This window comes from Emydura macquarii, unplaced genomic scaffold (genome assembly GCF_026122565.2).
Source record: "Emydura macquarii macquarii isolate MOO-44397 ecotype Brisbane River unplaced genomic scaffold, CSIRO-AGI_Emac_v2 contig_1253, whole genome shotgun sequence".
NCBI lineage: Eukaryota > Metazoa > Chordata > Testudines > Chelidae > Emydura > Emydura macquarii.
Window position 1 is genome coordinate 86,178,049 of NW_027131390.1, and position 12,186 is coordinate 86,190,234.

Consider the following 12,186-nt stretch of genomic DNA (forward strand, 5'->3'; position numbering starts at 1 on the left):
AGTGGAAAATTAATTTTAAGTAGAATCGGGTAAATTGTTTTAATTCCATGGCTCTTCCCACAGGGTCATTTTTTGCTTATTCTCTCTCGGTCACACACATTCTTGCATGCGTGCTTGCTCTCCCTCTCTCTCACACAAACATGCATGGCTTGATATAGTAAAAACTTGAGTGATTCCTTTTGTAATGTAGTTTTCCTACGTAATTTTCCAAATCATGGAGAAATTACACTGTATTAGGATTCAGATTCTGCCACTTTTGATGACATCAGTGGGACCACTTTGCTACTTAACATGAGTAAGATGGCAAAAGTGGCCTTTTGGTGACATTTATTAGTATAATTAAAGAAAGCAAAAAATAAGATTTGTTCCAGATTTTCCTGCAGTTCCTGATTGTTTTTGATAGATCAGTTTCACATTTTCTTCAGTTTCCTCTGTGCCCTACTGAAGAATTAAAGGAATTCAATGTAGATTCTAGTACTAAGTAATTTGTGTCATTTCTGCTTTACTCTTCTACTTATTGAGAATATTTAACCATTTTCTTAATGTACTAGTCAGCAATAGAGGTTTATATTTCATAGAATAGTTACTCATTTAGGGTCTAATTCTGCCACTCTTACTGACATTGAGACTCGCATCAAATTAAGGGTTAAATGGGACTTAACTTATGCACAGACTTTGTGCTCGGCCTTTACACGGGGGTGAATTTCAATTTATGTAAGGGTGGAAAAATCAGGGATCTGCTCTTCCCTGGCTAGAGAGAATTTGTCATTATTTAGGAGTCCATCAGATATAGAAAGATAATCTACTTTATTATGGTGGTGAATTCTAAGAGACTCAGTTATAGTTACTAGTGTTCTACTATAATTTACTGTCACAAAGAGAACAGTAACATTCTGTTCCTACTGTTTTCTCTTCAACTACATTTATATATGAGCTGCTGTCACAGTTCTTCTCATGGAATGTTAGCTTAATAAAATCATGTTCTCAGTCCAAGTACTCTACGATTTCACATGCTATTATGGAAATACATTGCTCAGCTACATTAACTATTTTTTCTCCACTTTTTTGAGATGTCTGAGTTATTATATTATTATTGATGATCTTGTGCTCTGCACCATACAAATTGGGAGAGAGGGAGCCTGCCCCAAAGAGTTTAAAATCTATAGGCTCTACCATGCCAGGAACAGAACAGTTCATGGAAATTACTTAGCTTCCTCAAATCAGCCTGTCTCAAAATTGATGCTGTATTAAACACAGACAGTACAGTCCAAATACAACATTGCATATTCATATTGTTTTCAAAAGGGCTGTGTGCTTTTGGCTTGTGTGTACAGACCGTCTTAATTCAGGCATTTCCTAACTTTTAAGTGCTTGAATTTGCAACATTTATAATGTTTTAATGTATTTTGTGTGTGTGTGTGTGTGTGTGTGTGTGTGTGTGTAATATAGTGGAATACAAGATTTTATCAGCCTATGTTTGAAAGGATGCATTACTCATGAGTGGCAAAGCCATGTGTGAGTTGCAGGTAAACTGAGACATGTGCCAATAAAACACTCATACTGCGCTAAACGAGCATGATTTCTATTTAAGGAAAAGATATTACAAAACCGTATTTTAGGAATGGCTTAGAGAATTTTAAAGCTGTTTACTGGGACCATTTTTCATACTCCTCCACCCACTAATCAATCGTTATCGTGAGTCCATTTGTACATGACTCAGACAGTCATAAAATCGTTTTTCTGTAGTTAAATATGTCATGACTAAATTCCATTATCTCATGGTCCCCTAAAGCTAGAAGCAAAGATGGTTCCTACTTGGAAACTAGGAATCTACACTTTTCAGTAGGCTATAGCTCACTTTTAGTCCTGTAGGGCTGCAAAATAACTAGTTGTAACATCCGTGATGTTTTTATGTACAGAGAAGCTGTCACTAGATTAGCACTGAATCTTGCCCATCATAGTTTCATGTTCGGAATATGAGAGTTGGAGGAGGGGGAGATTTAATTCCAATTTTGTGCGGAGGAAGAGTCGATTTATCAAGTCGATTTTAAAAAAAAGATTAAAGTATCCGTTAAAGAGTTAGAGGAAGTTGTGGGAACTGGATTTGTGGGCAGACATCAGATGAAACAGTCAAGATCCATGACAAACAATTTACCATGTGGATATCAGCTTCAAATATTTGTGGAGCTACATGTCTCTTTAGAAAGATGTGTGTACATGTGTATGTAGGGGTCAGGGGGGAGCAGAGTACCGTGTGGTTTTGTGTGTGTATTTTTATTGTACCAATCACTATTAACACATGCACCTTGCAGTCCTCATCTTATTCCTGCCATAGTTCCATGGTTTATTTTCCCACTGAGTTGAAAGTGAAGGGGAAAGACACAGTTGCAAAACTTCACTGATGAAAATGCTGAATTTTCCCAATGGATTAAATTTGTGAATATTCATGAAATGTTTTCTTCAGAAAATGGGCACTTATTTTATTATGCATGTCTTGCAATTCATAAAAATTCAATCATGCTGTACAGCTCTAAACCACTTCCAGTGTGGATAGAATATGAAAACACTAACCTCATATAAACTGCCCTGTTGGTAGCCAGAAAGTCACAGGAGCTGCGTATCCTACATTCCTTTGGAGTTCAACAATAGATAACGTTTGTGTGGCATATAAGTGTCATCAGGTCTGAGGTAGTGTGTTGAGGTATTTGTGCTGGTGCTTAAGTACTGTCACCAATGAATGAGTTACTTTTTTTTTTTTTTAACTGGATCACAATTGCAAGACCTCACCAACTTCAGAGCAGGCACAGGGCCATCCAGACAGATAGACATAAATGAAGGCAGTTAAAAAAATGCATAAACCTCATATGTAGCTGTTGTAGACAGAATTCCCAGCTGTGAATGTTTGATCAGCTGTATGTCCTGAACTTCAGCGGTACTGCTAAGTAGAAATGCCATTTCTAATATAATTGCAAATTGCATGAACTAGAATAGAGATGTTCTTCAGCTGCACAGTTCAATTCCAGATCTGAGTTCCGAATCAGGATTTTATTTGGATCATCATAGAGATATGAATCAGCCCCAGAGTTCAGAACCAGATCCAGATTTCCTCAGAGACAGGAGTTGTTTTGTTTTGGGCCAATCTTTTCCATTGGAGGGGTAGAGAGGGGTCATTAATGGAATCCTGCAACTTCAGCCATCATGGGCCTGATCCAAAGCCAAAAGGAAATAATTGAAAGACTCTCATTGACATCTGTGAGCTTTGGCTCATGCACTGTATGTATCTTACTCTTGGTCACTCTTAAAATCCATGAACGTAGTTTTCTTCTACAACCCCCACTTCCACTCATGATGGTATATCTAAAATTATTAGAATGGTCTGGTTCTATTCAATATCTTCATAAATGATTTGGATGACAGCATAGAAAGTACACTTATAAAGTGTGTGGCTGATATCAAACTGGGAGGGGTCACAAGTGCTTTAGAGGACAGGATTAGAATTCAAAATGATCTTGACAAACTGAAGAAATGGGCTGAAATAAATAGGATGAAAGTCAATAAGGGCAAATGTTTAAGAAAGAATAATCAATTACACAAATACAAAATCGGAAATAAATACCTAGGAGGGAGTAAAGCAGAAAGGGATCTGGGGGTTATAGTGGATCACAAACTAAATGAGTCAACGGTTGCAAAAAACAGTTAACATCATTCTGTGATGTATTAGCAGGGGCGTTGTAAGCAAGAAATGAGAAGTGATTATTTGACTCTACTCAGCACTGATGAGGCCTCAACTGGAGTATTGTGTCCAGCTCTGGGCAGTGTACTTTGGGAAAGATTTGGAGAAAGTCCAGAAGAGACCAACAAAAATGATTAAAGGTCTAGAAAACATGGCCTACGAGGAAAGAATGAAAAAACTGGGTTTGTTTGGTCTGGAGAGGAAAAGACAGGGGGGACATGATAACAATCTTCAAGTATGTAAAATCTTATCATAAAGAGGAAGATGTTAAATTGTTCTTCTTCGCCATTGAGGACAAGACAAGAAGTAATGGGCTTAAATTGCAGCAAGGGAGAATTAGACTAGATATTAAGAAAAACTTCCTAATTGAAAGGTAATTAAGCACTGGAGCAAATTACCTAGGGAGATTGTAGAATGTCAGTCATTGGAGGTTTTTAAGAACAGGTTGGATAATCACCTGTCAGGGATGGTCTAGTTGTTATGTAATCCTGCCTTGAGTGCAGGGGACTGGACTAGATGACCTATTGAGGTCCCTTCCAGTCCAACATTTCTATGAACCTATGATTATTTGGGTCTCTCTTTTTCTGCCCATAAAAAATACTGAACTAGTATTTTATTGTTGTGAACAGGAAATGTTTGATGTCATTTTGGATGAAAATCAGCTTGAGGATGCTTGTGAACATTTGGCGGAATACCTAGAAGCATACTGGCGTGCTACGCATACCACCAGTAGCACACCTATGACTCCTCTTCTTGGAAGAAACCTAGGATCTACTGCACTTTCACCATACCCTACTGCAATCTCCGGATTACAGGTATGAATATGTATCTTGGCCCCCAGTCACCAGTACAGGTCAGTTTTATTCATTATAGGAAAACAAAATAGTATATTTTATAAACTGTATCCAGTATTTGTTTCATTAATTACTATTTGCTGTTTGGCAACTGCCAGCAGTAAGAAAGCAAAATAGACCCACTTCATCCACAGAGAACCATTTCATCAATTGAGTGCACTGACTAGTTCTGACTAGTTTTGTTTTCGTGTGGAATATAATAGCCCATAACTCTTTTTGGCATGAGGAATAAACTGAGATAAATGGCACTCTGTAAATGGCTATTTTAGCTGTATAACAAAATTGCATCTTTTTATGTGAGAAAGTGCCATTAGATTTAAAAGTCTTTCAGACTGAAAATAAGCATGTAAAATATGTGATAGCAGTTATGCTGGTAAGAAATACTATAGTTAATGTTGCAGAACTTATTCTGCTGTAACCCCATTTTCACATGCTTATAATTTTCCACAACATTCACCTTTTGGGCCAGAATTTCCCGTGCTTGGCCCAAGATAAAGTTTCAGCAAAATCCCTTTAATCTGTTTGAGTTCATTGAGTGTAAATAAAATACATTTTTTCCCATTTGAAAAAAAAATTCTGACCATTTTTTTCCACAGGGATAGCTCAAAAACGGCGAACTTTGAAACTTCAAACGTGGCATGTAAATAGTCCTTAATGAGAAGTATGTGCTTTACTAAGTTTGAAAAAAATGTTTTTGAAATAATAGTTATGAATGTTTGAAGATGCAAGACCGGGAGGGAACGCAGTGAACATTTTCATTAATTCTGAAAGTTTCAGAAAGAGTTCTGCATGTCTGTGTACACTTCCTAATATGTGTCAGCAATAGAGCTGAGCAAATAATTTGTAATACATAATTCACCTGAAAAATTTAACCTCTGTTCTGCTCATGGCATATTTGGCGGTAGATCGTAATTTCTGAATAAAATGATTCAACATTCAAATTGATTGATTATTCAAATTTATTCAATAAATATATACAAATTATTCTGTGGATAAATTGCACAGTTGACTGCAGGTATACAGTATTTAGTAATCATATTTCTCACCAGATAGCTTGTTTCTGTTAGACCCAATAATTTGCATAGTATTGTTTTCCCTGATTGGATGAATGCACAAGCACTTGTGGCATTAGTAATCACATGAACAATTATAAAATATTCTTTCCATGCTCACTTAACTTTAAAATTTCAGTTTGCCATTCATTCATGTCAGGAAAATGCCATCTCTTGAATGTTCACCTAAGCAATCTCAAAAGGACTGTGGACTTGGCAAAAGGAAATTCTTTTAAATTATGGCTGTCCACAGCATTTTTTCCCCCAGTATTTGTTTACTTCTAGTCTAGTCTACTTTAAGCCCTTATGACTTTTTTTCTTCTCTTTATCAGCTATATTACCTTTAAATTACCTAGGAAATTGAATACAAAAAAAGTCAAAACCCCTATGTTAATGCAATACAGGTGTACATTTATGCACTCAGGTTGGGGAGACACAAAAGTGAAGATTGCACACACAACTTTAATTATGTTTCATTGCATATATATTTTATATATATAAACTGTGCCAGTTTGAAGCTCAAGACACAACATGCAATGCAACTTAAAAATACGTAAAATACAAATTATGTTCATGTCAAATATTAACCGTATGCAGTTGCAACCCACATTGTGTCACCCTCTTGTGGCTGGTCCACATAGCTGGATTTTTGTCACCCTTTAGTGGCTGGTCCACGTACAAGGTTGGCTTCTGCAACTGCCAGCTAATAGATTTAAGCCCTTTGGCTCAAATGGTGGAAGCTCAATGTTTTTAGTTCTGCAGGACCCAGTTTTTAACCCAACTTTCCAAGTGAGGCCAGATATAGGTTATGATACAGTCTTGCATTATGAGATCAGAGGATATCTTTTGCACAATACCTACAAACTTTAACACACATCAAATATATTCCACAACCTTACCCTGCATAAGAGGTGAAGAGACTGAGATCAGAATAACTACAAAATCAAGCCAGTAATACAAAGATATCTCTCTATCCAGTAAAGGAGAGAGCATATATTACAGATTAATTGATGGAGGGACAGGTTGCATTCACAGAGATAAATTGCAGAGATGTTATAGGTGTTAGACTAAGGAGTTAAGTAAGAAGACATAATAACCAGATATAAAAATACATATTAACCAAAAATAAAAACTATGATTAGCATATAGTCAATGTGATAAGACCAAATGGGGGAAAAAAAGATGAAATAAAAAGCCTGGGAATGGAATAGGACCTTGACATAATAGATATTATTGAAAATTAGGGGGAATGACAAAAATATTTGGGCTAATGTAATACTTGACTATGAATTATAAAGTTAAAACAAATTAGGTCATAGAGGTGAAAAGTAGCACTATACCCGAAAGATTGCGTAGAATAGATTTCATAAGAGAAAATTTCTGAGTTGAGAGGATTATACAACAGAATCTATATGGATACAAATATAAAATAATAAGAACATAAATATACTAGTAGCATTCTACTATTAGTCTTTGGATCATAAAAAAGGATATTGAGTGCATAATGGTAAGAGAGACGAGTCAACTAATTTGATTCCTGATCAACCTTTTGAATTTCTGTTCAAGATGATGGTGTGCTTAGTTGTGAGGAGACATGAGAGAATAAGAGTTGTAATAATGGAACATATCTGATGACATTGAATGGAATGTTGTTCCCTCAATATGGACTGTTGCCTCATTTCACCAGTTTAAAGGCAATAGCATGAACTAATTTTGAGCATGTGACCATGGACGGTTAGATATTAACCAATCACAATGGCAACATAAGGACAACACTACTTGGTAAATGGTCTTGGTGAAGGAGTTTCTGTGGAAGTTATTTGAAATATTTATTGTGTTTTAGTTATAAAAATCACTTAACATCTATTTCAGCTATCCTTCATGTACAGTACTTGGTTATACACTATTAGCTAGTAGTTTAAAATCTTTAAATAATGCTTAAAACGCTACACCTTTTGGCAAACCAAAAACTCCTTTTCAGAAAGTTTTCCCAAAACACTCTGATTTATCACAAGTTTCTAAAAGGAAGCAGAATAGAAATGTGACTGTTATATTCATGATCGAGGAGAAGAACTGATAAATGCAGTGTGATCTGAATTGATCTACTAATCGATAATACTTTTTACTGAAAGTACTCTGTAAAATTTTATAGGAGTATCATAAAAATACATTGTATTATGCTATATTGGTATGTATTGGTCTCCTATCAGCTTTGGGAATCAGACTATTCTCACATACATCTCCCATTGCAAATAAATTAAAAAGGAATTACAAAAGTGGATGGATTCTGAAGGACCTCAAACTGAGGCTCACAACTAACTTACAAGAGGTGAAATAAAATGTTATCTGTATTAATATTTGGATTCTTTGACATTTTTAGAGCCAGCGTATGCGACATAGCAACCACTCTACTGAGAACTCTCCAATTGAACGAAGAAGTCTAATGACCTCTGATGAAAATTATCACAATGAAAGGGCTCGGAAGAGCAGGAACCGCTTGTCTTCCAGTTCCCAACACAGCCGAGATCATTACCCACTTGTGGAAGAAGAGTACTCTGACTCTTACCAGGACACTTACAAAACCCATAGGAACCGAGGATCGCCTGGAGGATATAGCCATGATTCACGACACAGGCTTTGAGTTTAAGAACCTGGGAAAAATAGTATTCTTTAGTTGACAACTTGCCATGACATAGCTAGGAAAATCATCTTAATTTAGCAGGTGTAACATGGTTTTACTATGGTTACAAGCTGCTGTCATTTGATGTTTAACAAAAGGGTGGGAGGGGAAGAAATTCACCATGCCCTGATGTTTAGGATGAAATTAACTTGCCCAAGCATACAGGATTTTTTTAGTACAGCACTTGCATTTATAGCAGTACCTTTTCTCCTCACTAGATATTAAACACATAAGTTTGTAATTTAGGGTACTTATCAAGGCACATACAAAACAATTTCCTGTGCTGGAAATTCCTAATGACCAGTTCCAGTTGGAACCAATTTATAAACCAATTCCTGTTGGAATTTGGGTGAAATGACTGGAAAATCAACTTGAACATGTTGCAATCAATTGAAAAAAAATTCAAATGAAGAAATAGAAAATTATGAAATCACTATCAGCCAAAAATTGGCTACAGTATTTGTTTGCTGGAAGCTAAATTTACACTCAAGGTTAGAATAAAACATTTTAATGTATATTCACATTTCTAAAATGGCTTTTTCCGACTAACCAAATGTAAACCGTCTATAATGCCAAATATCACAAATTAATGCAGCAGTTACAAAGTACTTTCTGGTTTGAAAATGTCTTTTTTTTTCTCCTGAAGCATATGTTGCAACAAAAGTTTTTTTGATTGTTTAGTTAGTACTGATAATTTTTTTGTGGTCAGCAACGATGATATGAACTTCAGCAACATGGAAAAGACTAGTAAGAATATGAACAAATCCAAGCCTAGCAGAAATTATGAGAGTTTGAGACTACATGGCTGTTCTTGTTTGGCTCATCAGAACACTAATAGGTACTTCACAAAATCCAGTATCAAACAGGCGAGATATGATGCTTATTCTCCTATTCACAACGTTCTGCCTTGTCAAATGGAAATTGATCCATTCTCCCAACCACATATATATGGCATGTACTGTACTTACATTCCCACACAACTGAGTACTTTCACATTACATTTTTCAGTCTCCATCTTTGAATGTCTGAAAATTCCAGCACCACATGAGAACCTTCCATAACCATACCGCTTTAGATTTTATTGATAAAAGCAGAATTTTTTTTCAAAACGCAAGTAAATTATAAAACAAAGGATCAGAAAGATACAGCTCGCAATAAAAAAAGAATAGCGTACCAGAAAAAGTCTGCTCACTGTAAAGTTATAGAGATGGCTTTTTTTAATTCAAAGGACCATGATAAAGTCTTTGGAGATTTTGCTGCCTTACTTCTAATGAACATTTCTTTTCACCTACTGACTTTTCAGTTTTTTTAAATGAATACATTTATGTAATTAGACCTTATGTCTTACATTATTAGTGAAGCCTTAGATCCAATATGATTGAAATAATTATTGTAATTGACCATTTTATACAACACACTGGTATCTTTAAGCATAGACTCTTTCTAAAACACCCCACAGAAAATGTTCTAAAATTGACAGAACTGTGTGTAAAATATCATTTTATGCTGGTGCATGTCAAAGCTATTTTTTGAACATGAAAGTAATTAAGTTTTTATATTTGCCTGTTTCCTTCCCAATATCTCCTGAAAGGTAGGCTATAAAATCATGGAGCACTAAACAAATTTCCTGAATGTTATGTCTTCTTCTTCCTGGACCAATTAACAAAGATGCTTTTGATATTTTTCCTCTGCTAGTGAGCCTGAGTATCTGGTTGGTGATGACAACTAGAAATGTAATTTTTTGCATATCTGGTACAACCAAAATGAATACATGTCTTTAGGAGCAAAAGATAGCAGATGCAACTCTGGCTTTTTGGACAGGTGTACTGCATAAAAGAAGCCTTTAAAGATCAGTCACTTGATGATTCAGCTGAGCCAGTTGTTAACAATTAAAACATAAAATACTTGCATCCACTGGAGTAATAAAATTAAGAATTAACCTGTAGGATTAGTTCCTGCTGCCCTTTTTCAGACTAAACTCCTACTGATCTCAATGGGAGTTTGGCCTGAGGAACTACTGCAGGATGAGCTCTCGGAGTGGTGGCATAAGATGCCATTTCTAATATTTTATTCTACAGCACAGTGGAGCATTCTCCAGTAATTTTTACAAGTCTTTGTTACATGTACAGCACACATATCTGCATGAGAAAGAAGGTATTAGGCAAAACATTTTTCTATAAGCTTTGACAGTTTCTTTTTTGTGTGTGCATTAAAGTATTAATTGCAAAGAATGCACTGAAATGTATAAACCTAGATTAGACAGCTGTTTATCTTTATTCTGTAGTAGCATTAGGGATCAGATCATTAACTGCTTGAAGATATTTGCATTTTATGACAGGTAACTGCAACACCACTAACATATTTTCTAGTAAATGAGATTACTGCTTTATCATTTCAGAGACAAAAATGTCATTTATTTTTTAAAGTCTTTAGAAGCCTTGTTTTTAAGTCTTCCATGTCACGTTAGTAAAGGGAAAGATCCACACAACACATATGCACAAAATCCACCTACTGCATTGTCTGAAGTGCCAAAACCATTTTTGTTTAATGGTCTTATGAAAATAACCTTTTGAAAGGACTCATTCATGTATATTGTCTTGAAGGAAAATTTTGAATGTTTACCTTAATTCTGCAGATTTATTTCAAGTTTACTTTCCTTTTTTGAATGATGTATACCCCCCTAGTTCTAATACTTATAAAAGATCCATCAAAGTTTGCTTGTTTTGTTTGCTTTTGTTTTGCAGGGAGATATACTCTTAAAAGTATATGTTTATATAAAATCTTGACAGGCATATATTTCATTGTGGGTAAATGCTATTGGGAATCTTTCTTTTAAAAATACTTTTTAAGAAACAAGAAAAATAATAAGAGCTGCAGTGCTGCAGTGCCATTTAAACTCATAGTGTAAACCATGGATTAGAATTTATACATTGTTAGCCAGTCATCTTGTGATTTTTTTTTTAATGAAATGGCTTTATGTGAAGTTTGTGAAATTTATGTGAAATTAACGTAGTTCTGAATGAGTAGGAATAAGACTAATTTTCCAATCCTGCTATAATTTCTCATGATTATTCTGACCTGATTATAGTAATGATCAGGGTTTTACTGCTAAATGCCAGTATATACACAAGTATTTATTTAGAACTGTTTATAAAATGTTGATGGTTATTTGTTATTTTTATAGATTTTTATTTAATACGTTTTGGGGTTAATGATAATTTAGGCAGCGATAGCCTATGCTGATATGACAATCTCAGTGACATGATCATCTGAAGATAGTATGCTTCAATGCATTCATTTGCCTGACTATAACTGAGAAAAATTTAATTTTAAAATGTGGAATGTAGGTATAAGAAATGTAATTGTTCTCCTCAAACTTGAATTATTGTTTTTTAATTTTACAGATTTTTTAATCTCTTTTACTATTTATGTAGTTGAACATTTTCCCCATAGGACAGGCAATTGTAAATTGGATACATTTTCTAACTGATACAGTATATTAAGAAATTATTGTTAAAAAAGGAAGATAAACTAAAGTAGTTCTGAAATCATTTTAACTTAAACACCATTGGCCATATCATGCCATCATCTTCTAAACAAAACTTTGTTGAGTTTAGTGAATCACTCTGCTTAGATATCCATGTACAATATGGCCCTAGGACCTACATTTTGCCCTCAAAGGTCAGTTTCCTATTGAAGTCAGTGGAAGTTGTACCCTGACTACTTATTTTTGTGCTCAGTAAAGCAAGAGTAGTTTTTGTAGCAATAGCTTTTGCTATTTATGCTACCTCTTTTGCTAGAGAACATTGAGCCTGATTCTGATCTCACATATTTCTGATTTACACTGATGAAATCAGATATAAACCA

At 35.0% G+C, this 12,186-nt stretch overlaps 1 protein-coding gene across 6 annotated transcripts in view; it reads left to right on the forward strand.

Moving 5' to 3' along the window:
• CACNB4 (calcium voltage-gated channel auxiliary subunit beta 4) overlaps positions 1–11,034 on the forward strand; it is a 178,845-nt gene extending 167,811 nt beyond the window's left edge. For all 6 annotated transcript variants that reach the window (XM_067549439.1, XM_067549444.1, XM_067549443.1 and 3 more), the window contains 2 exons: positions 4,363–4,548; positions 8,020–11,034. In XM_067549439.1, the coding sequence (XP_067405540.1) occupies positions 4,363–4,548; positions 8,020–8,280 (447 nt within the window). In that variant the 3' untranslated portion in view covers positions 8,281–11,034. The remainder of the gene's footprint in view (positions 1–4,362; positions 4,549–8,019) is intronic.
• Positions 11,035–12,186: the final 1,152 nt, after the last annotated feature.